Raw genomic sequence first — 27,270 nt, 5'->3', positions numbered from 1 at the left:
GACTTGAACAGTCGATATGAGATAAAATTACTTCTTGTGGTCTTGTTCTGCTTGTAACTCATGTATTCGCTTTTTAGCCACAGCAGAACTTGATCGATCTTTGGCTTGTGTAATGCTGCAGTGGGACAGAATATGAAACTGAAGTAAAAAAAAAAAAAAAAAAAAAAAAAAACAGGGAAAAGAGAGGAGAGGGTAAGAAGGAGAAGGGGCCTGATGTAATGTCCACTGTGCTCTTAAATCAGGGTGAACGGCCACATAAAAGCCTGGTTTGGATGTTGGTTGGTGAGAGCAGAGGTCGCTGAGGTTATGAAGAGGACTGTTTCTCATAGTACACCACAAGAATTAAGCTAATGTTAGCTATTCATTCTCTGTGCATACTTCTGTACTGTGTGTTGATAACAGGAAAAGCAAATACCACATGCTTTGAAAACTGATGGCTGGACTATTCAAACCAAATACAAATTTTTGCACCAAAAATTTTTATCCATAACTGGTCTAAGCCACCATTTAAATATCACACATAATCATATTGAACGCAAAAGATGCTAAAAAAAAAAACAATTCTAACACGGCCAGTAATAGATAACAACTTCTGTCACACTGCACAACCTCACATATCAACATAATGCACCTAGCTGCATCTTTCTATGATGCTGCGTTCCAGAGGTTGACAAGTATGTGAATTTTGGCCTTGGGTTGACCTTGAAGTTGACCTTTGCCCTAGATTACCAGTCCCTGCATGAAGTTTCATCCAAATACCTCCATTAGTGTTTTTGAGTTACCTTGCTAACAGATAGACAATAAACAAAAACAGACAAACAGAGGTGAAAACTCTTTCAAAACTGTTGCTCAAACAAAGCCTTCTGCTCTTATATTGGTAGAAGAAATAGCCTAATACTGCCAACACCCATTTCTGATGTAACACTCACTCTGGCTTTATCTACTCATGTACTCAATTTAACGCTTTCTGACTTAATTTTTCATTTAAAGGCCAAATGTAGCCGAGAGTTCCCCTACCACTGAGTGGGTGTGGTGAGTCACTTTAAAAGAGTTTCAGTGTCCCATCTTGGTCTAAATGCTGTTTCAGAGGCTTTTCCACCTTGACAAACATACAGTTTAGGGGAAAACTTTGAATACTTGCAATTTTTCAGCATGGAAATGGTCCAAAAAATAGTGAATATCAGCATGCAATAGACTGATTTTAACTGTAACTTTAGTGTAAACATTTCCGATCAGCTTTCAAAAGTCCTTATTGGTTGAACTCTAATACATGCGCATAGTGTACAGTAAATGTCCTGCATCAGTACTGAATGTGAAATAGTGAAGCAGGAGGTATAAAGAGAGGCTGAAAGAACATCAGTATGGTCAGTGATGCTGCAGTTTAGGTAGAGAAAGAGTTAACTGGCTCCAACATGCTGGGGAAGCAGTGAGCTGAGAGAGAGAGAGAGAGAGAGACAGAGCGAGAGAGAGCGAAGGAGAGATAGATGGAGAGGAGGAGGACTAGGAGAGCGAGGGCTAGTGGCAGCTGCAGTCTCTTTGCCTCGTGACGTTTGTTTACATCCACGGCCGGCAGACAGAGTGGAGCAGACATCCTCGGGTACGTGTGGAAACTCAGGCTGGCAACCGCTCAGCAGGCATTTCAACCACCATCAACCCAGAAACAACACAAACACACTTGACTGCAGATTATGATCGCGCTGTTCGTGTTAACGTGTCGAGGTTTGTGTCTGCACTGCCCACTGTTTAGGCAGGAGGGCGAAAATGCACAATCATGCTGTGTTTGCTAACAGGTTCTCATTTTAGCTCATCGTTTTTAAGCTTTACTGCACTTTTGCTATTCTACAAGAAGATTTCTTTTTTTTTAATGTATGCCTTGGTGATATAAAGCAGGTGCATATTGGTGCATTTCTACCATGGTTACCACTTTAGTACTATTTCAGGACTGGGCGAAGGGACTCCTTCCATGGTTACCATAATTTACAGAGCTAATGAAGGCAGATGCAGGATGGAAAATATTAAACATGCTGCTTTTCTTGCATTAAAGTATGTTGTTTGGTAACAGACAGGAAGGTTGAAGGAGAAGGAGGACATTGGCTAGAAGAAGGATGACTGCATGTGGAGGAAATTAAGAAAAATGATAAAGCATTAATTTGGCACTTTTTTGTTGAGCTGATGGTAACATCTGGAGCAACCTACAGTTAATGAAGAGATAGGAAACCTTATTTTCTTAATGTGACTTTTTTTTTTGGTGATGATATGTTATCACTTCTATATATGGGCATTCTAGAAAATTCTAGGAAAATTATTTGTGGAATCTCTTGTCACCACGACCTCTGACCCTTGTATCACTATTAGCCACTGGTGATGTTGGTAATCTAGGAACTGAACCTTATTTTGTTGCTGAACTCATTGTAAGTCTCTGGGTAGGAGCATCAGAGAAATGTTTATACTGTAAAATACAAATGTAAACCAGTGACTGCCAAGTGTAGCAGGGCTGCAGGAGCACAGAAGGCTGTGTCACACTGTTTGGTGATTTTGCCAAGTCGGGGATATGGAGGTGTAGACCTCATCCCAAGAGCCACAGTCTTCGATATTCTTAAAAGTAGCTGTGCAAACATGCTGTATATCCTGTTTGCTCTCTGCCAGTGCATTTGAATGTGCTGGGAAGAGACACCATATGTGTGCAAGATGTATAAGCAGTGTTTTTTCTTCATAATTGAATGTGTGCATGTGTTTGTTTGTGTACAGTAAATGAATGTGTGTGTGTATGGGGGGAAGGCACACAGCACTGCTCTTTTTAGTGAGAGGGCCCCTGCAGCCTTCTGATGTTAGATGTGACGCTTCTGTCAAATGAGGCAGACAAATGTCTGTTCCTGGCAAACAGTATCACCATGGCGCAGATGGTTGGACACTAAATCACCGACATCTCATACAACCCATGAGCAGATCTGCTCACAGCGTGCTGGAGACCTACAGGGCCTGAAGCAGCCATGATGGATATCCTACATTTCTGCTGTCAGAGTTTAAAATTTGTACATTTTCGTTTGATTTCAAAATGAGAGATCCATCACTGGAAAGTAGTGGGAAGTACTCTTTAATTAAAATAATGATAATCAAACAAGTTATGGTACTTTTTAAAGTAGGAATGAGAGTAAGGAAAAGTAAGCAACTTAAGTTTAAAGTCCTTAAGTTTATAAAATAGTTTTGCTCATACTGAGAGGATTTTTGCCACAAAGCAATCCATCATATTGCTTTATGGCACAAACACCAAATATGTATATATATATATCTTGCGTGGTATTTTATACCTTGTCTTTGCATTTTATTTTCCTTTTGCTACCAGTTTTGATGTATTGTTTACCAGTTACTAATTTTATCAGAAATTGAGATTACTGTCCATGTCATTACAAAGCGACACGTGTCTGCTGAATAAGGAATGCTAGCTCTCTGAATGGAAAAAGAGCGCAGAAGAGAAGCCAACTTCCTCTGTTGGTTAATAAAGGCAATTATTATTCTGGTTAATTTTTTTAAAACTTACTTTATTTAATTGCCATTTCCAGAAATCAGGGGAGTTTGTATTTCCAACAAATCTAGTATCCTGTAAGCCCTACAATTGAACACATTGAATTGAGATCATTTTCATGTGAAAGCCATAGTTCAGAAATGGACAGATATTTCATTTGGAGTATGCTATCCTGTTTCCTTATAATCCTGCAGTAGTAAATTGATATTTTAAGCAATCAAAGTGAGAGGCCTGGCTTGCACTGAATATCTTTTGTGTTGCTAATAAGATTATGTCACTTCATGAAACTGACTCACTGGCATGTGCTGCACTTTGGGTTTTGTCGCCTGATTTTGATGATTCATTTGCTGCTGCTCACATCTTTTCAGACTGGATGAGGGTAGTGTTGATCTGTCTAGTAATATTCAGAAAAAGAACCGTATTATTGTACTCGCACACTGCAAAAAAATGTTTGTTACAATAAGACAGTTAGTCATGTATTTGGTCTCGAAACAAGAAGGAATCTGCTAATCACTTTTTTCAAGATAATTTTACTTGTTTTGAGAATTTTATTGTCAATCAAGTGGTAATATCTGGAAGCAAGGCAAATCAGTCAGCTATTTTTCAGATCAGGTCAAATGATTCATGCCAAAACAAGTCTATAACCAAGCTGATTCGCACAAGAAACCAGTGAAATTCCCTTTAGCTTATTGGCTCGAGTCAAACCAGAGTTTCTTAAAGATTTTCTGACTCTCTACTAGATTAAATGACTTATTAAGATGGACATTTTTGCAATACCCTGAACGTTCTGTGGGGATGGCATCAGCAGTACCCTTAAGTTCTCCATTTGAATGCTGAACAGACCGCACTTGTTTGTATAGCAGAGGCTTCCCTGCCAGCGCCCTCTGAAAGGCAGCCGTGATTCAATTTACATCAGGGTGCCTCATCAGCGCACTTTAAGTAAACCTGTACCAATCAAACAGACAAACACAACAGAAAAAAAGAGCCTGCAAGGGAAAAAAAAAAAAAAAGAAAAGAAAAAAAAAAAACATAGATGTCACTCAGGCTGAAAACCAACACTCATCATCATCCAAAACAGCTCTTCATCCAACCTCATTAGCATTAATTCAGTCAGCCAGGCTGATTTATGATGGGTTTCCATTAATTGCATCAGTAAGGGAAATGGAGAAGACCTTTGCTATTACCCTATCCTTCATAGTATAAATCCAGGGTGAGCGTCTGTGTAGAGATTTGGCAGTTTGAGGATGAAATGAAGTGGGTGAGATCGGTTTTGTCTTTCAGTATGCCAAACGTGAACATCCCATCACTCATGTTTTAGTGATTAGGCCCCAGGACCCCTCAAATTCAGTAGTGAGAGTATGGCCCAGTTTTTTCATAAATGTTGATCAAAGAATTCCTAACTTCTTTAATTCACTTTTTTTTTTTCTTTAAAAGCAGGTCCTTAGTGATTACTTCCTTATATTTGTGGGAACTGTGCCAAAGAGTCAAACAGAGACTTGCCACTTTTGACATCCCACACCAGGCCACTTCTGCTTTCACCATGTCTCTGCAAACTCTTCCGACTATTCTGTTTGTTTATTTTAATCCTGTTAGGCTACATGCTGCACTGCAAAAAAATGTACACCTAAACTAATTTAAATTGGGATTGAGTCTTGAACCTGCGCCACATCATTTTTTAATGTTGGTCTTCTCAGTTTAAAGTTCATTTTGGAGTTCAACATAATGAACAATGTTTCATTTAAGGTTTTGTAGTTCTGTAATAATGTGCATGCAGTTTAATTCCTACACAGATATTCCCATATGATCAACAAGTCAGGGTGTGTCTTCACCTTGAGACAACACAAAGTTTAAATTCATGAACAAGTAGCCTATGCTTATGAGCTTGCAAGACCCTTTTCAACCCTAAATATGCCTCAAATAGCATCTGTTTGTGTGACACAGTATTTTCATCGAGGCTCAAAACAACTGAATTTATCTCACTTATTTTAGGAAAAATACAAGTTAAGTCTCAAAACTAGTCTTAAAGGAGAGAAAACTAGCAGTAGGCTACATCAGCTGAGGAGCACTAATTTACTTGTTGGTATTAACAGTGCTCTTAACCGCTTTAGGACTGGTGCTCAGTAAGCCAAAACCAAAAATTACCAAGACAAAGCATTTAAAAAGCCTTTATTAAATGGGCTACATGTGTGTCTCAGCTGTTGTAGGAACAATGTTTTTAATGCTTTGCAGGAAGTGTGCTGTGGAAATTTCTGGTTTTGGCATATTGACTACTGTCAAGTACAAGCCTCACCTGTTTGGTTTGACTATTCTAACTTGAGTTTGCCTTCATTTGGAAACCAGTATGTGTTTGTGTTTTTGCATGTTCGTGAGAGAGAAACAGAAGTGGCACAAAGATAGAAAGAGAAAAAGAGGGAGATGATGATTTTATGGCTGGTCAAAGACACACCCCAGCCACAGTGATATTTCCAATAATACATGGCAAGCTGTGTATTATTTAGCAAACTTATTTTCACCAAGGAGGTGGTTAGTGATTTGTGCTGCTTTATCTGTGTTTCGTGCTCATGTCATGCAAACTGCCTTATAGAGCTTCTTACTGTGTTAGTGACCGTGGTGCAGCTCGTCTCTGTTAACACTGAAACAGACACTTTGAAGAACTTGTCGAAACGAGAGAAGGAAGTGTTGCAAACTTTAGGAACACCTAGTTTTAGCACAGACATGAAATACACACACACCACACTAAAGTTTTTTTTTTTTTTTTTTTCCCCGCAGCTGCCTACAGTTGCATGGTTTATTTTGCACGAATCGATCCTGCAGCATGAGATGTTATGGAGTTCTCTTGTACAAACAGATAATGTATCTCAGTTTGTCCTCTTTAAACTTGGACTTGCACCGCCTTGCTCTTGCATGATTTTCCATGATGCTTTGAACACAGTTTGGTTGAGTTCACTTGTAAATGTAGCTTACATCTTCTGTGATTAAAGGTTACCATGTGTCAACCAAGAACTGAAAGGGATAGTCTGGTATTTTTCCAGTATGAGTTATCAATCAATATTGGTCCAGCTTTGGGGGGCATTAACAACAGCAGTAAGCAGGTCAGCTGATAAAAAAAACCTTTTTAATCATGAAACAAACAAACAAAAAAATCTGTATCCAAACCAGAATACACCATATGTTTTTATTTCCCTGCTCTGCTGTGCACCGGACTCCTTAAATTGGAACTATTTTTTTGTTGAAGCATGCCAGTATTACTGTGTACTGGAGCCTGTTCCCATAACAGTATTTAGTGACATAATGCGAAAAAAAAAAAAAATAATAATAATGTAGGTGTAATCCAGACAGGAAATAAATCAGCTCTCTGGGGAAATCCTTTTCAGTTTACAGGACAGAAGGTGTTTTCCCAACTCGCAAATATCTTGCATTAAAATCATTTTCAGTCCAACTGGAGTGGAAAGCAGATGGGAAAACAACACTGACAAACCACAAAGGAGTATCCTTTTTTTGTTTTTTAGGTTATGTGAACACTCCAATTTAGTTATTGAAGGAGAGGTCATCGAATTTTACAAATTTTTCCCACATTGGGAACTGATTTTTTGGACAGCAGTCATATTGTAGAGCAGGGGTCGTTTTCTCAAGTGGCACATTTCTTATATTGAGATGAAACCCAAATAATTCAAACAAATGGAGGGTGGTCATAGTGAGGCTGCATGGCTGAGAGCGAGGAGAGACAACCTGTGTGTGTGTGTGTGTGTGTGTGTGTGTGTGCGTGCGTGCGTGCGTGCGTGCGTGCGTGTGTGTGATGGGTGACACTCATTTTCATGTGAAAAGGCTACAGCTGCTCCCTCTGAAGAAATTATTCATGCTCCATTCTGATGTGGAGCCCAGAGGGTACTCTGGGCTCTCTCTCTCTCTCTCTCTCTCTCTCTCTCTCTCTCTCTCCCTCTCTCTCTTTCTCTCTTTCTCTGTCTCTCTCTATGTCTCTCTCTCTCTGTCTCGCTCTCCCGCTCTGTCTCGCTCTCTCCCTCTCTGTCCCCCCCCCCCCCCCCCCCCCCCCCCCCCCCCCCCCCTCTTTCTTAGCATGGCATAACACTGTTGCCAACACATGTTTTGAACAAGGAAATGGACACTCAACAGTTACAGGAAGGAAAAAAAAAACACACAATGAAATGCATAATGAAAATAACATCTACATTAAGTGAAGGTATCATTGTTTTGCTTCTTGTTTCTTGTCAGACTGTGAAGAAGAGGCTGCTCTCACCAGATTCCCTGTCCTTTCTGGACGCCTGTCTTCACTGGCCTGGATCAGCTGTCCCTCCCGTCCCCCCCGGCCCAGCAGCAGACAGTGAGTAGATATAAACTGACCTCAGATCTCATGAGCTCACAGCTGTGATGCCCTCAGAATATAATATCACTACTGTCCGAGGAAAAGCTCAGTATTTCCTGTGAGTCAGTTTTGGCTAGACTGCAATACAGGTCAAGGAAAGTCATTGGATTTGGATTCTGTCCTGAAAATTTGAAGCAAATTTCACTTTTTTCCCAGGATTTTCCTAAATTCCTTTGTCTGAATAACACTTGTTTCATGAAATTCTTGAAACAGGCTGAGTTATATTAGAAAGAAGTGCAACTTTCCTAACCCTATGGCTTATTTTTTTCTCTTGCTGTAATAAAAAACCATTTAAGACGGACCATAAGACATTAGTTATTGCAAAAATATAAATCAATCAATGTTATGTCCTAAAATCTTCAAATAAACTTAATTCATCCTAAATGAACTAGTATCAATATTTTAATAGTTTGTAGTGGTGAAATCTGCCCTTTTCTGGCTTGTTTTAAGGTACTGACTCTTGAAAATGCTTTCTTGAAAATGCTGAAAAACAACAGAAACCTGATTTAGAAAGAGTTGGAATTATCTTACTTTTTGGGCAGAATAGTTCACTTGATTGAAGAAAAACACAAATTTAAGGTTAAATATTAGAGTAAATTGTTTTGTTGGATTTTTTGTAGTGTATTATAAACGTTTTTGCTCAGTATTTTCATGCAACAGGCAATTGTTTGAAGGGACTTACTGTCAGTAATTTTTTCATTTCCCATTTATGTGCACCAGCACTGCTGATGAATTAAACAGGAGGCCTGTGCTGATTTCTCAGAAGCATAGACACAAAAACAGGAGCGAAAAAACAAACAAACAAAAAAAAAAAAAAAACAGGCGATCAGACTGAGAGCCAGAGAAGGCCATGATTAATCATTACTGTAATAAATCAAATATTGCTTGTTCTGATTAGTCATTTCTCAATGTTGTAACGCATTATAAAGCACTTTGGCGAGAAATAAGTCTTTTTTATCTTATACTATTAAAGTCTAGATGAAATGGCATTTTGAGAGTATCTAACTTCCATATGGTGACGTATTTTCGAGTGAAACAGAATAGTCAGACGGAATTTGATTTGAATGTTGAAAAGTGGATTGGTTGACAGGTGGATGTCATGATATTATTGGTTGAAACCAGTTGGTTCAGTCGCTGTAGTTTTGTTTTTCATGTTTTTCATGTCAGTCTGACCAGAGCAGAGGCAGGGCACTGATTTTGTTCTCATACTGTTTTTTTCCACTGCTGATACTAATTTCATGTACTGAACGAATTATGTAACATCCTATACCAAGCACTGATGTGATTTACTACTTATTTAGATTTTAAATGATATTTTAGATCATTAGTTTGGGGTTGCTGGAAAAAAGGAGACTGAGGTCTAATCCTGTTTCTTCCAGATGGGAGATTGAACATTTTTCAATCTGTCAAAAAGGCACAAAATGCAAGTTGGTTTGCTTTGATTTATCCATGCAATTTTAGTATTGAGGAAACAATAACAAAGCCTCTGACAAAGCCATTTTTGCCTAGTGTTGGGTGGATATCTGGTGCCAGAGTTGGTACCATTGCAACCCTAAAATAGCCTCATCTAGGGGATAAATCATTGCCCAGTGGACAAATGGAAAAAGAGTTTTTTTTAAGATCTGTGAGTTTACAGAAGCTTGTTCTCTTGTCCTGCAGGCGGTCAATCAGCTAAAATAATTTGGCTTAAGCCTCTTCCATCTTAAACAAAAGATCAGCAAAGGGGGATCAAGAGGGTAATCGTTATTGCAGATGTACAAAAAATAGTTTTAATACAGGCTTCTTTAAGCTGGACGGAGATGTAAAACATCCCTAAAAATATCAGCGAGGGAGCAATTGCTGCTGCGATCTGAAATCACAGTGATGCTTGGGGCACTAGAGGTTGCGTAAACCACCTTGTAAACGTATCTTGACATGATTCATTGCCATAATGCCATAATCAACAAAGTATGTGTGTGAATGGGAATAATAAGGATTTCAGAAAGAATCCTTTTATCTCTTGTATTCAACACATTTGATGTAAATTTTATATGACCTTGAATAATTCTGGAGAATGCTATGTTCAAGCCCTTTAGGACTTTTAGGCATTTAGTTTCTTTCTGTATCTATGTATCTTTACTGATTTATATAGGTATACCCCCAGCCAAATCAAGAAATGCCCTCTAGTGTCAGTTCAAGAAACACCCACTCCACTGAGGTTAAAGACCCCATGAAATACACTTTTAATTTGTTGATTTGATGTTTTTCCTGTTGAAACAGGATTTTTGGGCCAGAGCAGTGAGGGATCATTCACAAGTGCAAACCAATAGGACAGACCAAACCCTAACCTTAACTCAATAGGATATCAGTTTGGGAGAGAAACACAGTTTTATTTGAGGGAATAGGTAAATGAGAGAGGATGTTTAAAGGTTTGTGAATTATATTTACAGATGCTATATTTTTTTTAAACTACTGTATTAATACCTAATTCATTTATTTTTCTTTCTCCTCAGTTCCAGAATGCTCCTAACTATTCAGAACTGTAATCAGTGAGTTTTGTTCCAGAATAAGATATTCATCAAAATGTGACATCTACTCTGATGTTGCTCTGGGTTTTCTGTCAGCTGAAGGCTTACAGACTAACTCAAATTCCTTCTCATGAGAGAAGTTACTTTTGAATTAGTTTACATTTTGAACTATCTCTAAGACATAAAGATTATTGAATTTCATCCCTAATCCCCTGTAAGAACCTCGTAAAACCAGAACTGACCTTGTAGTAGGGCCTGATTTCGTCAGGCCATAATTCACTGTAGATTTATTATGACCAAGCAGCGTAATGGAAACTTTCTCCTGTACAGGCCAAGTGTGAGTGTTTTAACTCTGAGTTCACCTGCTGAGTTGGATCATAGGATTTGGCTGGTATCAAATGAAAACTTTGTATCTTGTGTCAAGTTTTGAGGAGTTTTGAAAATCAGAACAAGTTGGATTTCATGTTGAAAACCATGTATTTGTTTATACATTATCATAGATTTTGAGGAGGCTTCCTGGAACATGCTGTAATAAAACATTCCCTAAAGGACCTTGTAAACCTTCCACTGAAGCTGTAAAAGATGAACACCTATCATATTGATTTAAAAAAACAAACAAACAAGCAAAAAAAAAAAAACAATCACGCTCTCATCATCCAAAAAAAAAAAATCACCAGTGTTTTTTACTCCTGGAAAACGTCTTGCCAGCTCTTATGTTTACAAGTGAACCTGTATCAAATAAAATAACCATACTGAACATGAATTGAAAAGTACATACTCTACTATTTGTTACATTGGAGATAGAGACCTCATAGAAGCACATTTTAGTTTATTGCACCACATCTTGAAGTCTTACCTAAGACTGAGATGGGCTGAAAGAGGATTAAGAAATAAACACTGACGACATGCTTGCTTCCTATGCAGTGCTTGGTTTGTTGAGCAAAAGTTTATCGCAAACCTAATCCCCCTCTGTATCTTAAGGGTTACTGGAGGGCCATCCTTTCCTTAAAGACTGGTGTGGACAACTGTTCAAAGTGGTGGTCCAGGAGTCTGCAGGTTTTCATGCCAATCAAACAGTGTAACCACTCATTACACTGATGAGCTCTTTCCCTCTGGTTTAAGCTGCTAATCAGTGAAATTACTCTTAACTGCTGTGGTTTTTAGCTGGCCTGAATTCCTGCAGGCTGTTTGTGCCTTTACGGCACACAGCTGAGAATGAATGCTGTATAACAGTGAATAGGGAAGAGGGGAACAAAAATCTATTTGGTTACAGATCAAGGTTTTTTGTTTTTATCTCAACATATTAAGTTGTCATTACTTTAGACATATTTTTTATGTTATTAACAAAAAAACGTTGCTGCTTAGAATACAACATGGTGGTGGGACCTGTTCTTTTACGCCTGTGTCTCATGGGAATCAAATCAAACATCACAGGAATAAAGACTGAACCAAAAAAATCTCCACATTTTAAATCAAAAGTTGGGAAGAACTTTGGCTATAATTATTCAGAAGGTTTTGACATGAGAGCTGCTGTATGAAAAGTCAACTATAGAGGTAGTATACTGCCATTCAGCCCGTATTGCCCATATCAAGTACAGGTTACTGTGGGAAAAAAACAAAAACAAAAAAAAAAACACCACATTTTGTTTTTCTGCTTGCTTTCTTTAGTTCTGCATGAAATGTTAAAGGAGCTCATGATAATTGTCCTCGGAAGCATGATTCAGCTGTTTTCCATAGTACAATGTTTTTTTTTTTTTTTTAAATCCAAAACTGCACATTTTACATTGAATCGCAATAATTACAGAATCATAGTACATATCAAATCAGCAGCCAGGTATTGTGAATCATATCGTATCGGGGAATCCCTGCTCATTTCTAGTCCTACCAGTGAATATCAAATCTAAATCCAAGAATGTGAAGTGAGTACTGTGTGTCTATGCGGAGAACAGTCTTCCTAAGATACGCTGGAGGCAATCAACTTCTCAAACGTGTGAACACAGTTTGGGATGGGCTGCCTGCTCGAGGTAATGTTATGATTAATTAAGCAGGGTTGGTCATTTTCCCAGCTGCTTATACTGGTATTTTACTATGACCTGTTGTCTTGGTTGGACTTGATGCAGCATTTTTCCAATGAACTTTGGGACTCACCATTTCTTCTCACCACCAAGTCACCATCTGATGCATCTTTCTTTGGCAAGTAAACTTCTCTCTTCTCTCTTTGAGCATTTCTATCCATCCTCCATCCTTCTGTTATTGTTTTGGATCATACATCATTACGTGTGACGTCAAACGCATCATGGAGGATACAAGAATTTACAAGAACACAAACTGAAGAAGACCCATTGTCTGATCTGAGACGAGACACAAACACACACAAATATTCACCGACTGGGGTGGTGTGATGCCTCGTCTCCAGTGTGTGAGAGGCTTCTTGGCAGACAGTAGCTGTAAAATGGGGTTTCACCATGTATGGTCAACTGGACTCTCTCTCAGAGTCTGTTTTATTCTCTCTTTCTGTCTTGCCAGAAGGTGAAGCTAAGACAACCCCTCAGACACACACACACACCCACACACACACAGACAAGATGAGCACAGGCTCATCTCGAGGGAGGTTTGAACCAAACATAAACAGATGAGTGTTTAGAAACTAAACTCGGTTGTAACTTTTGGATGGCTCAAACAAGGCCCTGCCTCCTCCACAAATCAGCATTAGTTGTGGCAACAGGGAGGCCTGAAAGTTAACACACCGTTCGGTAATGCTGAGCACAAACTACATAACTCTTGAAAAACAAAAACTTTCTCTTCTTGGCTTGTCACACAGGTGAAGGTGACTGGTCACACTTTACATGTTTCTTCACTTGGATCTGGTTGTGAGACAGTCTGAATGCCACACCTGTCTCATGAAATCAAACACGAAGCATGACTTTGTTTCTCACCTCGTAGCGCTAAAATGGAGCTTGAGAAAGAAGAACAGCTTGCAGCAAGCTGCGTAAGCAAATAAGTGTAAGCAGTTATTTTTGCTGAAAAACAGAAGAAAGAGGGGTCAATGCCAAATTTAGGGGAGAAAACACTTGAAGACACACAGGCACTATGGTTTGACAGAGTTGGAAGGAAATTATCCAGCCATCCTGATGTTTTTTTTTTTTTTTTTTCCTATCTCTTTGTCTAGATTTACTTGCAGCCTCTCATTGGTTATTTTGCTCAGCTTTTCTGGTTCAAAGACTTCCATGATGGTTACTTGAAACAAGACAGGCCCAACATGAGGATTTTGTCTTAGATCTCATAACTTGTATGGGAAAGATAAATTGGACATGTAAAGTCTATATATGTGTTATAATTGAAAAAGCACAGACATAATGCACCAATATGGATGACGAAAGGAATACACTTTTAGCCACAGGCGTAATTGACAATGACATCTCCATCAGTTCCCAACAGTTTAGCCTTTGTTATGTACATCAAAACTGACACGAATCCATTGGAGATGGATGTGTCATCAAATGGACACTCCTCTCAGAAAAAAAATAATCCATTAGGTCCATTGAGTGATGGACCTAATGGATCAACATGGCCACAGCATAACTAAACAAAAAAGTGATTATTTCTTGATCATGATCCTGTTTCTTTGGTATTCTAAGAGGCATTGAATGGTGAATTTGAGGATGTGATTCTATTCTCTATTCCCAAAATGGAGACATAGCATTTTGGAATGAAATTCTTTAAAAACTCCTCATAATTGCTCTTGTTCATGAATTTGTAGGCATGTTTATATTCCTAATAAACCAAAAATCCGCTTTGGGAATCCTGGATTTGTGGCTTTATGTGTCAGGAGCTCTGGCCGGGATTAGCCTCGGCCTATACAGCGTTTGTGTGTGCCCCAATTCATGTGACTCACAAATCTACGCACACACACACACACACACACACACACACACACACACACACATACCAGGCTAAATGTAGAGCGCCCTTATATGGCAGCTTTTTCCCTCAGTGAAGTTTCCATGCAGCCACGGATTTAGAGAGATTGACTTGGACTCGTAACGTTTTTGGCAAGGCATTAACTCCCTGGGCTTACCAAATCACTTGATTACATGAAGGTGCAAAATCTACCATCTGTTGCAGGTCTTGCTTTGTCCCTTTGCACTGCATGAGGTCCTGTTGTTGTGTGTGACTGTGCATGATAAAAGGCCGTGATTTATGACAAGTTACACACAGCTTTCCCTTCCAGATTATTGACTCAATACTGTAAACGCTGATAGCTGTTGAAGTGCTTCTCTGCCATTGTCACCAACACAAATTCACAGATGCACTGGTTGAACAAGAGTTCCTCCTTCATTTCATAATAATGGAACCGAGGAATGAACTAGACCATTTTGGGCTACTGAACAGTTTTGACAGTTGCATAAAAGGTCTGAAAAAGTTGGGGGAAACCAATATTTGCAAATGTAGTTAGGAAATTAATTAATCAAGATCTAGGACTGTGTGGAATTTCTGTAACCGGAAATGTGTAGGAACTCATTTTTGACCCACAGAGTTGGAAAAGTGCTAAATTTGTCTCAAGAGCTGTCAAACCATGATGTTTTTGGCTTTGGGAGTGGAAAATGTGAGTCCGGTTGACTCAAGGACTGGAAATCTTCTTCTGCGTTTTGTTTAAAAAAAAAAAAAAAAAAAAGTTCAGTTCAGAGGTGCATTCACTTTTGTAATTTGACTTTGAACACAAATGTTTGCTAGTTCGTAGTTTGAAAAAGGTTGTGCATCAAGGAGCAATATTAAGGATGGTATAGTCATATGTTTGTTATAATAAAATGTGTATGTTACACCTGTATTTTGCACTTATACATTTGCATTTTAAAAATGCCTCATTAATTGAAATTAGAAAACTAAATACTATTAAGATTTCCAAAGCTAAAGAAAGAAGAAAGAAAAAACAAAAAAATCAGATGCTAAGTCTGTTTTTGTAACGATATACAGCCTGAAGCTGTTCTTCATTTAAAACAAATTGAAAAAATGACTAATTGGACTCTCAGTCTTTGTTTATGCCTATGGGAAACACTAGTTAACATTTAGTTGCAGGGTCTGAACTTCCTCTTTTCATAAAGGACGCTGGTGAGGTGAATCCAGGTACAAGCCATTATCCTTTATTTATATCTCCACCAGTCATAAAGAAAGAGATGCAGTTAAATAAAAGCAGAAGGGTTAGCAGAGTGATCTTTAAGCTTTGAGACAAATTAGATTCAAAAGGGACTGCAACTCAATAGCAGAAAGTATAGTTAGCATGCACAATAACTGACCAAGGATAACAGTATATTATATTTAAAGCCTGAACTTAACTTATTTTAAATATATTTTCCACCTCCATTTTGGTCAAATTGTGGACATGTAGACAAATACTCTATAACGCAGTGTATCATAGTATGATATTGTGGGCCTGCACTCAGCATCATCATGATGCTGTCTTGTCATTGTATCATTTTAGGCATTCCTAGGCTACTATTAAGTTCTCAGCTGGTTTTGCTCAGGAGCACTTTGATAGGACACATTGGCTGCTGTTGGAATTGAACCTGTGACCTGTAATTAATTTATCAGGAAATTGCTGCTGATGTATCGACGCAAAGGAGCTGGAGCCATGATGACTGAGAGCTGTAGTTTTTATCTGCTGTGGGTGTGTGTGTGTTTGTGTGTGTGTGTGTGTGTCTATCTATAGCTGGCGCTTGAGCCTCACTGAGTGATTGGCCACACACACACGTACGTACAGAGGCCTGTGCACATACAGGTCTAAGAACACTTAAAAATAATATTAATCCGTTCACTATGACGCACTTCCTGACAAACTTGTTTGTTAAAAGCACTTTATAATTAAATTTGACTTGACGTAACTCACTGTACAGCCCACAATTCAGCCTTTCTACCTGATTAGATAAAGCTCTCTCTCTCTCTCTCTCTCTCTCTCTCTCATATATATATAACAGAGTTGGAAGTATGAAGGGGTGAATTTTTCTTTTAACTCACAACTAACATGAACCATTTCCCTAACCCAGTGCTTGTGACCTTCAGGGGTCCATGAGGGGTCTTCAGAGTCTCCTTAGCACAGTAAGAAATAGTTTAATTTCACTGTAATTTAATGCACTCTAATGCACTAATGCAGTAATTGTTATGATACAAAAATTGTTAGCGTACTTTGAATCTATAGTCAGATGATATCTTTTTGATAACAATTTAATACTCAAACTAAAATATCTTCATATCAAGGGTAAAGTCACTTATAATGAGTTAGTTTGGGAATCCTGGACATGAAAAAGTTTGAAAATTCCTGCTCTAACCTAATGTTAGTACGAATTCTAGTTTTAAATCTAAACCCATGCCTTAATGAAAAAGTGTATTCCAGACAAATGACCTTATGTCAGAAAAATAATCTCACCTTGAAGGTCTCAAAGACACACACACAAACACACACTCTGTTTACTGTCTAGTGTCTTAACTCATAACCACAACTTCAGGCAGCTCAGCTAATAGAGCCTATAGTCTGATGACTAATTGTGTGTGTGTGTGTGTGTGTGCGTGCGTGCGTGCGTGCGTGCGTGTGTGTTTGCACCCGCATGCACATCATGATGTGGCTCAGTCCAGCCCAGTTCCATCTAATCATGAATGTGTGGATATATGTGGTGTGTGTGTGTCCCTGCCTCCGACTCCACTGTTATGCCTCATGTTGTTAAAGCAACATTACATAATAGCTGAAACAAGTCGACTCTCACGCAGGTTCAGACTGGATCGGCTACAAACAGCTGCTGTCAGGACATTTTGAAGCATCTGCTTGATTTTACACATTTTGGGTATTTAACTGTCCTGTTTATTCTTGCATTTTAAACATTTTCCTATGGTCCATATTCTTCTTCCCATTCTTCCAATTCTCTGTCTCCTCATTTTTATTTTTTTTCTCCTGTTCATTTACATTTTAGTCATTACCTTGCATGTTAATGTTTGCCATTAAGTCTGCCATTTGATGATGGTCATTTCATAGAAAATTGTTGTTATTAAGATGTTGAGTTTAGCAGAGACTAAGCTTATCTTTGTAGTTTCTGGCGATGAACTTTAAGGGATACTTCATCCATAATGGGTCATATCTGCATCAAGTACTCACTGTGTGCTCCCTTGAATAGGCTAAAGTGCCAGGACAGCCAATCAGGGAGCTCTGAGCAAGCAGACTTCCTGTCCAGTGAACAAGCCTGGGGCAGGTTTTCAAAAGTATGGGTGATCAGAGCAGAGGGATGCTACACGACCACGCATGAGAGCATTTTGCAGAAGTTGATTTGGCAGGAAGATTTGAGTGAAAATTTGTGGATTCGAAAATCTGTTTGAGAACTGCTGAGCATACAACTAGATACCAGAGACTTTAATTATGCAGCATGATGTGTGTGGGATTTTTAAACTTGTATTCAATTTTTGTGTTGTAAAACTGCTGTTTTTTCTATTGGCTCAATGATGGCTAGCGTTGTTTGGAATATGACTTCACCATGAAGGTTTGCAAGTAAAACTTTCTTCATCAGGGAATTAAAGCACTACACAGTGAGTACTTGATACAAATATAGTACATTATGGGTGGAACAACCCTTTAACCTAAAATTTAGGAGTGATAGGAATTACATCTTTGGGTGTCACAAACAGCAAGTTGTAGAAGTGTTAAGCGTCAGCATTGTTTTGTACTCTCTAAGTGCTCTCTGGTTTAGCTGATGCTCTTGTCAAAGTGACTTACTTAGGTACTCTATGCAAAATTGCAAAAGGTCGACTCAAGTGGGAACCTTTTAGATTCAATTGACAAAAAAAGCGTGGAAGAAACCCATAATCTGTCTCTGAGTCTGCCCAATGAGAAACTCAACCATCAAATTATGTGCATATTCCCCATTTTTTGTCAGTTTAGTCTAAAAGGTTCTCATAACCCTTGGCTCTTTGTATAGTGCACCTTCAGATTCAGTTGGTAGATAGGAGCTCAAGGACACCAGTCTGCTGACGGACACACTTGCTTTAGATATTCAGCGTGTTATCTTGTCTTTGTAATTAGTAAACCACCATACATCGTACGTTCAGTTTTATGAGAAAATTTGTAGAACTGGGTTGACCACTCTCTCTTCTTTTGAAAAAAGAGAGAAGCATTAAGTTGGATTTGATGTATTTTTTGGCAGTCCATCTGTTGAAAGCATCTGGAGCATGGTGGCCATTTTTAGCACATTTGGTTGAATATTACAGCATCCCACCAGCCTGCATGGCCATGCATGATGATTGCAAAATGTGGAATTTTGTTCTCATGAATTTAAAGTGTAAATTTCTTTTACCAACATGCACCAACGAGTAGAAAAGTCCTTAACTATGAATGTAAAGTAATTGTACTCTCTCTTCTGCAGCTCAAAGCTTTGATCAAATGACCTCAGAGACGAATTACAAGTTTTATTAAAAAGCTCCCCTGATGTATTGTGCACCCAATTAATTGAAACTGTGATAAGAGGCGTTGCGTCACCCCGGTGACACCCACTCTCCCTTTCCTTTAATAGCACAAGTTGCATTACATTGAGAAGTTACAATGTCCGGGTTCAACATGGTGAATTCCTGACATTTGGAACCAGCACATTAGTACTTTTCAAATTTTCCTTTTCTAATTAGGAGATTCTTTCTCTGGCTACACTAGCCCTTGAACATTATGCTCTCAAAGAAAAGCCCTTGATGATTAACATGTTTTATTTGCAAAGAGTTATGTAAGAATTTGTCAGCCTAATTTGCTAAATATATTTGAAGGAAAATACATACTTCTGCATAGGTTGAGCAGAGAGGTCACATCCTCTTTACTGGTAAATGTAGAGTTCCAACCAAAGAAGAATAAGAAGTGATTCCTGACATTTGAAACACACACATCAGACCTGCAAAGGAGTTTTCCAGCTCATGTAATTGCTGCACTGGGGCTTACACGTGTGTAAATGCAAATCAGTATTCAAATATGCAGGTAAATCAACTAGCTTCCCCTACATCCAGATAGGTCTATAGATAGCACTCGGGATGTTTGCAGTGACAGATATAGGCCACTTGCATCTGAGCTTGACCAAAGTGGGGAACAGCAGGCACTGCACGGAGATCAGTGGTGGACCACATATCGGGAATTAGGCCACCAACTATTAACCCAGAATCACAATGAAATGAGATCAGTTGGGCCTGTTTGTAGGAGCTGCAGCATTTCTTTTCCGACTAAGGAAGCTCAGACTAAAGAGAGAAGTTACTAAAAGAGAAACCAATTAGCTCAAGGTTGCTTCTTTCTTTTAAGTGCTTATATGGTCGTGCATGTTTTGAGTTAGTTTCAGAAAATTGCATTCCCTGCATTCCAGTCTCATGTTATGATAGAGATAACATATTGATATATCACTGAGTCCACAACTCAGGAATATATATGAGTCACTGTCCAGTGAGTCACTTGTTTATTTAGTCATGTGTCAGGTGATATTCTTTCTGGGAAAATGGTGCACCTCATCACTGGCTCTAGTATTTTATATACTGAGAAGGCTTTTCACAGGTCAACTGCTTCTGCTGCAGGGGGGTCAAAGGTCATAGGCAAGGTAAAGAGCAGCAGTTTTCAGGTGCCTAATTCCATTTAACCACCTTTGCTCTTTTGCACTCAAGTACTTCAATGTCTGTGTTTCCATGATTATTAAGATGTGTTTAGGATCATGCTTTCATTCACTGTCTTCTGATGACAACAAAATGATTGGGATAGTCACACACTTTGATGATGCCACAGAGAAATGCTTAACACAATGGTACTGGTACAAAGAAATTTTAGAGCAATGGCAATGTATCAAATGCTTGGCCTGTAAAAAGGTTCATGTTGTCTGCCCAAGCTTTAATAAAAATCAGTGTTTGCTCAGAAGTCCCCATCAGCAGACTGTTTGGGAAAAGACAGTTTGAGAACAAAATAAGGCAATATTTATTCAAGCAACTTAACTCACACTGTTTCACACTGTTTGTTGTGCCTTGACTGAGGAACACACTTCTTTGCTTTTGTTTTGTTTTGCCATCTGAGATGCAGGTGGGAACGACCACACTGTAACAGAAGCAACACACTTGGCCCAAGACTGCTTCGGAACAGTATCAGCTGAAGTGCCAATGAAGTGCATGTTGAGAGGACTCATTGATGCTATCTTTATGTTTTTGGGTTGTCATCCATTCGTCCATGTGTCCATCATATTCTTGTGAATGTGATAGTAACACTAGTTGTGATAATAGCAGTAATGGCAATAATACTGAGTGCAACAGCAGTAATAATCATAACACTAATGGCAATAATTATCTATCTATCTATCTATCTGTCTGTCTGTCTGTCTATCTCTTTTATATGTGAAGTGCCACATTTTGTTGGAAGAGTAAATGGAGTATTTGATTGACTTATTCAGTCTTTAAATGGTGCATGCACCATATCCTGCTGTTTGACAAAAACATCTGCAAAAAGAACAGGTATTTTCTTTTTGCTTATATACTGTTGAAATTAAACAGTATGACTTAAAAGGCTTCAAGGGCCTTCAAGCTCCATCAACACATAAATGATAGCAACAACTTTGAATTTCAGTCACAAAAACACTCGCAGATGCACTTTTCTGTCACAGGGATATGTTGTGTATTGCTTTGACCTAAACCTTGATCAAATACATTTTTTTCACATAAAATAGAGCACAACTCTACCAAAATAGACCACAGAGATCTCCATCTGTGTATTCCTGAACTAGACCACGGTGCTTCTCCGTATGAGCCAGTTATTGTCCCCTGCACTTGCAGCCTGCCTGTAAATAGGCTAATTGCTCTTTAGCAAAATGGGACAGAAGAAAAAGAAGGAGAGACTTATTGGGACACTCATCCGCAGGCTAAAGCCTTCAGGGAAACGACTCCTGGAAGAGATAGATGGGGAGGAGGTGTGAAAGAAAAACGGAGAAGATGGGGTAAAAAATAGTAATTTGGGACAGCACAAGAGCAGGCAACGAGGAGAGAATTTCCTAAACTGGGAAGGAAAGAGGGAGATGGAGGAGGAGGAAAAAGAGTAGGAGCAAAATGAGGAAGGGAAGGATGGTGACGAATAGAAATGGATGGGGGGAGAAAGAGGAGAAGAGGAAAATGATGACAGGATGAAGAGAAACAGGAGATGAAAGAAATGAGGTGCACTGCAAAAACGCAAAATCTTACCAAGATTATTTGTCTTATTTCAAGTCAAAAATGTCTTAATTCTAGTCAAAATATCTCATTACACTTAAAATAAGACATGATCACCTCAGAAGTAAATTGTTTTGAGACAATTTTCACTTGTTTCAAGTGAAAATTCACTTGAAACAAGTGAAAATTTGCTTGTTTCATTGGCAAAATTTGCCAGTGGAAAAAGTGAAAATTCACTTGAAATAAGTGAAAATTAGCTTGAAACAAGAAACAAATTTTGCCAATGAAACAAGCAAATTTTCACTTGTTTCAAGCAAATTTTCACTTGAAACAAGAGACAGTTGTCTAAAAACAAGTTACTTCTGAGGTGATCATGTCTTATTTTAAGTATAATGAGATATTTTGACTAGTAATAAGACATTTTTGACTTGAAATAAGACAAATATTTTTGGTGAGATTTTGAGTTTTTGCAGTGTGGAAGATCAGAGGGTGTTGGAGGAGAAGGGACTAAAAAGAGAAGCTCAGCAGGAGGAGAGTAGAACAAGTTTGGGAATGATGCCGGGCAGCCGAGAGGTTTGCCAGTGGAAAATCAGTGTGTGACAACAGCTTTGACAGTGATGTGGCCTTCCAGTCAACATGTCCTTGAACAAGCCATGTCACATTTTGTCATCTCTTGTCTGTGTGGATGAGAGTGTCAGTTTCATGCTGCATGGCAATGAGGCAGAGGAGAAGAAGAAAGGGAGGATGAGTAAGTAGAATAGGAACATTTTTAGAATTGAAATACCTGGACAAGGAGCTGATGTGAATCCTCTGCTCATACAGATGAAAAAGTGAAAGCTAGTTTAGTTAAATTGCTTTCGAAACATGAGTGTCTTGGCAAATGATGTAACAATAATATCAGATCACCAATAGGGCTTACCCTACCCATGGTCGTTCAACATTTTGGTCTGTTCGACATTTGTCACCCAGCACTGCTGGGGGACTCGTGAAAGGAGCCTGAATTCATTTAATACTGCAAGGTAGCAATGTACACACAGATGGTTTTATTTATGCCAATTTTATTTGAAGAAATACTTCACCCATAAGGCTTAATTTTTATATCAAACACTCACAGGCCTTCATGTGAGTGATTGATTAAGTGTTTCATTAAGTCCGTTCTGTTTCATTCAACCGGCGGTGGCATTGATCAGTGGGAATGTAGGAGAGAATTCGGTTAGCTGTGGGCAGCTCTAACCACCAGTCACAGCTCACCACTGCAATTCAACAGCCAACGTTGCTGCTAACATAGACTTAACAGCTCCTACTGTGCTAACTTTACAGCCTCAACAAAGGATTAAGCCCACTTACAGTGCCATAATCCAACAAATAGCATGCAAAACTAAAACTAATTTCATGTTATAAAATGGCACAACTTACCTCACTAGGAAACCAAGGAAGGTAACATGAATGTTCTGCTAGCTATTGTAAAACCTGCACAAGCACTTTGAATGGTAGAGAAATGTGAAAAGGGCAAAGGAATCTTTGTGCATCTGCAGTGGAAACTCAACAGTTGGTCTGTAAAGGTCACCACCACAGACATTTCAGACAGGGCAGCTCTACAAGGACCCTGTGAAAATCCTGCAGTCTCTTCGCCACATCACAAACAAATCCAAATCTGCAGTGTAAATGTAAAGTTCATTTGTCAAGCAAATGACAGTATACATTTTCACACACACACACACACACACACGTACTCGTACACGTACACTCATACACACACAGAGCATGTTGAGCTTGCAGAGCCTCAGGAGGCAGAGATGATGCTCAGTTGCATGCTGACAGACACGTGCCTCCCTCTCTCTCTCTCTCTCTTTCTCTCTCTCTCTCTGTCTCTGTCTGTCTTTAGCTCTCTATATATATCTTTGTACTACTCTAGCTCTCTATCTTGCTCTCTTTAACTCTTCCCCCAGCTCTGTCTCTCTCTTTTGTGCTCTTTTTCTGATGTCTCTTCCCTCACTCACTCTATCCCGTAACATCTTTCATCTCCCAGACATTTCGCCTTTCTTCCTTGCCCTATAAAACCTTTCACTGCATCTCTTTTTTTTCCTACCTGCCTTTTGGCCACCTCTCTTTCTTATTGTCTTCCTCTTTGCCAGATTGATTCCAAAATAAAACATGGGAAATTTAGGTTGTTGTAGCAACCAAAATAATAGGATTCAGTAATGAAAATAAGAGTAGTATGATAAGAGCAGAAAAATAGAATATTACATAAGCAATAAAAACTTCATAAATGAAAAGTATAATAAATGAGTAATTACAATATAAACTTCAGGGGGATTGCATAAGCCTGTGCTTCTGAAAGACAGTTTCATAGAGTGTGTGGGTAGAAAATATAGGGAAAGAATATAAATTACTTCAAGATTATATTAAGCACAACTGCTGCATTAAATTTGGATGGCTGAATTGATTATTTTCTCTATTTCTTTCTCTTGTCTGCTTTCTCTTTCTCTCTTGCCAATTTTGTACTCATTCTTGGTTTCTGTATCTTGTTCGTTCTGTCTTTCTCAGCTTTTCCCTGTGCTTCTTTCTGTCACTGCTGTTTTCGTTGTCTCATTTGTCTCTTTCTCTCTATTCCTGTTTTAATTCCTTGCCTCCTTCTTGTGAATATGGACTAAAATGTCCTCTCCCAAGACAAAGAAATGCCCTCCTCCCTGTTGAGTTTTGGTGTCTATCGTATTTTCCTGTTGGATGATGTCTCACTTGTACACATTGTATTTCTTTGCCTCTTGAAACTATGCAAAGTGAAAGTACAGACAGAGGAATGGCCCTGATAATATTGTCACTGACGGCACTTACTGGCATTGAAGAGTTATTGCTGTTGCAGCGTGAACAGCTCTCTACTCCAAATTTGGTGATTTTCAACTTGAGCTGAGGGATTTCACTCGCCTCTGGTATTGGAAAATTTTCCGACCTCTTAGGTTGATGAAATTCTTTCAAAACCATTTCAAAATAAATGTAAAAAGTGGGGCTTTTCTAACATTCTCCTTGAAAAATGCATCCCTCCATCTAATTTAGTATCTCCACCCCTCTCTCCTCTCCTGTCTTTTTCCATTTAGAGAGGCGAGCCACTTTGTAGAGCAGCCGTGGATCTGTGCAGAAAGAGGGGCGCGTCACATGGGAGTGTGTGACTGTATGTGTGTGTGAGTTTGTCTGTGTATGTGTGTGTGAGTGTGTGTGTGTGTGTGTGTGTGTGTGTGTGTGTGTGTGTGTGTGGGTGTGGGTGTGCTCAGGCCTCCTGCCGTGGCCCTCTGTTCCCGGACAGGCATGGCGGGGGGCAGAGAGCGCGGCTCTCGGCTGCAGAGGCCGTGGTCTGTCTACCGGGCCAACACCTTTGAACTCTCCGATGAGATGATTGGCTTAGCCCTTGCAGGTGAGGGAAACGTCAGAATGTGGTTTATTGTTTTGCATGGGGTTTAAATACTGGGATTAGCATGTCTGCTCTGTAGTGGAGGTCAGGCTTAAACCACATACACCTCTGCTGATAGTGTTTCAGGGTGGTAGTCTACTCACATGTGTTGGTAGATTATGTCAGTGGTGGATAAAAAGAACTGATTTACAGGACCTAAGCATGTAGAAGGCAAGCTGCTGAAAAAGATGCCCCAAATATACATGCAAATTCACGCTTCTAAAGAGTGATTACAGAGTACAGTACAATACAAGTAGAAGTGAATACCCATGCAGGTGTGTATCAGTGTGTGTGCATCTCACTCTACAGGGTGTGGGCTAATCCCGTGACAATAGCGTTTCTGTGAAAATCAACAAGGCAAAGTTAGACAAAGGCAACATTAATCTAACATCTCAGCTGTCCAAAATGATGTGGCAACACATTACAGGGGTAAAAAAAAAAAGTCAAAAACAGGAAGTCAGCTGATAATAACAAATAACTAACAGCTAACTTTGGCAGTTCTACCTTCGTAAAATAGAAAATAAAATGCTGCAACTACTATTGCTTGTTCATTTAAGAATATTTTGAAATCTGTGTCTCAGAAAAAAAAAAAAAAAAAAAAAAAATGAGAAAATGTTCCACAAAGCATGTTCATGCACTTCTGTGATTTTTATTTTCATATTGTGAGTGGCTAAAATAATGTCTGGTAAAATGTCCAAGTGTCTTATAAGTCTTTTTTTTTTTTATCCATGAGACACAGTGACAGTGAACAGAAAGTTACAGTAGTTTCAGATCCTTCTGTTTTGAACCCAAAGCAGTTCAGGCCACTGTTGCCCTCCAGGTGGGCGTAATGAGGCAGTACTTATTGTTTGTTCAGCTTCACTGAAGTTTGCTTTCACTTTTGGGCATTTGACATGCTCACACCTCTTTCTTACTCCTTTCTGCTCCGCAGATGTTTTTGTAATCAGTTCTTTTATTTGAATCTTAAAAGAATAAGCATGTAGCTCATTTTTCAGTTTTTTGCCTTTTAAAGAGATCAGCAGATACAACATGTTGTTTTTCTTCTACAGGAAACAGTCAGGACCCAGATGAACCCGTGCTGGAGTTCAGTGTGTGTAAGTGACGCATTGTTTATAATATTTAAAGCCTTTTTGGGGTTTTTACAAGACAGTCTGTCAGAGTACCAAGTCATACTGCTGGCAAACCTCAGCATAACACCTTCAAAAAACAGCATGGGATTTCCTTGTTATGTTATTCAAGACTTTGTGTGTTTTGTGTGTGTGTGTGTGTTTCCTGGCCAGCCTGCACAGAGCTGGTGACTCCGGCGCTGGATCGAAAACCCAACAGCTTTGTAGCAGCGAGCTGCACCACGCCACCGCAGGCCTTTTGGACCAAACACGCCCAGACCGAGGTCATAGAGGTTAGACACACACACACACACACACACACACACAGTCATTTATTTTTTCCCTCATTGCTTCCCTCATTCACTCATAGCTAGTATTTACTCATTTTTCAAAAATACAAATGACCAGATCCTTTTAAAATGTGGCCACTTTGTAAGCAATGGTCCTAAGATATGTACTGACTTGTGTAACATGTCAGAATAAGTTTAACTATGATTTGATTAGGCATTTATTTATTCAGCAGCATGTGATTATGTTTCCATAGGCTATATTACCACAGATAGTTTTGTTAAGAGATATACACCATTTGGAAAATGGTGGGTATTCTTTGTTCTTACAAAACAATTGATAGCATACTGCTTAAATATATAGCGGTTGTTTGTATTGCACAAGAGGTAACTTAAGTTCTCAGCTGACAAAATTACAGCACTCAGAGAGACTGCAGAGATACAGTGCTGAATGATGAACTTGAATTTTCCAAAATGGATATAAAGCATCAAACATGTAAATTTGTTCATCAAACATGCAAATTGGTTCATTTTCACTAATGACTATAATGATATTAATTCAGTGTGCTCACCGGTCTGTCACAGGGCACCAGTAATCCCATCTTCCTCAGCAGCATCGCCTTCTTCCAGGAGTCCAACATCAACCAGCAGACACAAGTTAAACTGGCTGTCTACGATGTCAAGGACCGCTCGCAGGGCACGGTACGATGCAGAGATAAAAAAAAAAAAAATAAATACTGTTGACACTTATTCTCATTGATTCCAGTAAAATGGATATATTGTTGCATTATCCTAAAAGCTATGAGAGTCTAGAACATTTTAGTGCTCTGAAACAAACACTGG

At 39.0% G+C, this 27,270-nt stretch overlaps 1 protein-coding gene across 5 annotated transcripts in view; it reads left to right on the top strand.

Annotated features, from left to right (window-relative positions):
• Nucleotides 1–27,270, top strand: part of LOC115371394 (type I inositol 3,4-bisphosphate 4-phosphatase-like) — a 70,405-nt gene that overhangs the window by 7,060 nt on the left and 36,075 nt on the right. For all 5 annotated transcript variants that reach the window (XM_030068767.1, XM_030068758.1, XM_030068776.1 and 2 more), the window contains exons 2-6: nucleotides 7,754–7,862; nucleotides 24,685–24,998; nucleotides 26,084–26,128; nucleotides 26,315–26,433; nucleotides 27,013–27,129. In XM_030068767.1, coding sequence (XP_029924627.1) covers nucleotides 24,893–24,998; nucleotides 26,084–26,128; nucleotides 26,315–26,433; nucleotides 27,013–27,129 — 387 coding nt within the window. In that variant the 5' untranslated portion in view covers nucleotides 7,754–7,862; nucleotides 24,685–24,892. The remainder of the gene's footprint in view (nucleotides 1–7,753; nucleotides 7,863–24,684; nucleotides 24,999–26,083; nucleotides 26,129–26,314; nucleotides 26,434–27,012; nucleotides 27,130–27,270) is intronic.

The sequence above is a fragment of the Myripristis murdjan genome, chromosome 2 (genome assembly GCF_902150065.1).
Source record: "Myripristis murdjan chromosome 2, fMyrMur1.1, whole genome shotgun sequence".
NCBI classification, from domain to species: domain Eukaryota; kingdom Metazoa; phylum Chordata; class Actinopteri; order Holocentriformes; family Holocentridae; genus Myripristis; species Myripristis murdjan.
The sequence above is the reverse complement of the archived record's forward strand: the minus strand, read 5'-3'. Positions and strand labels throughout refer to the sequence as shown.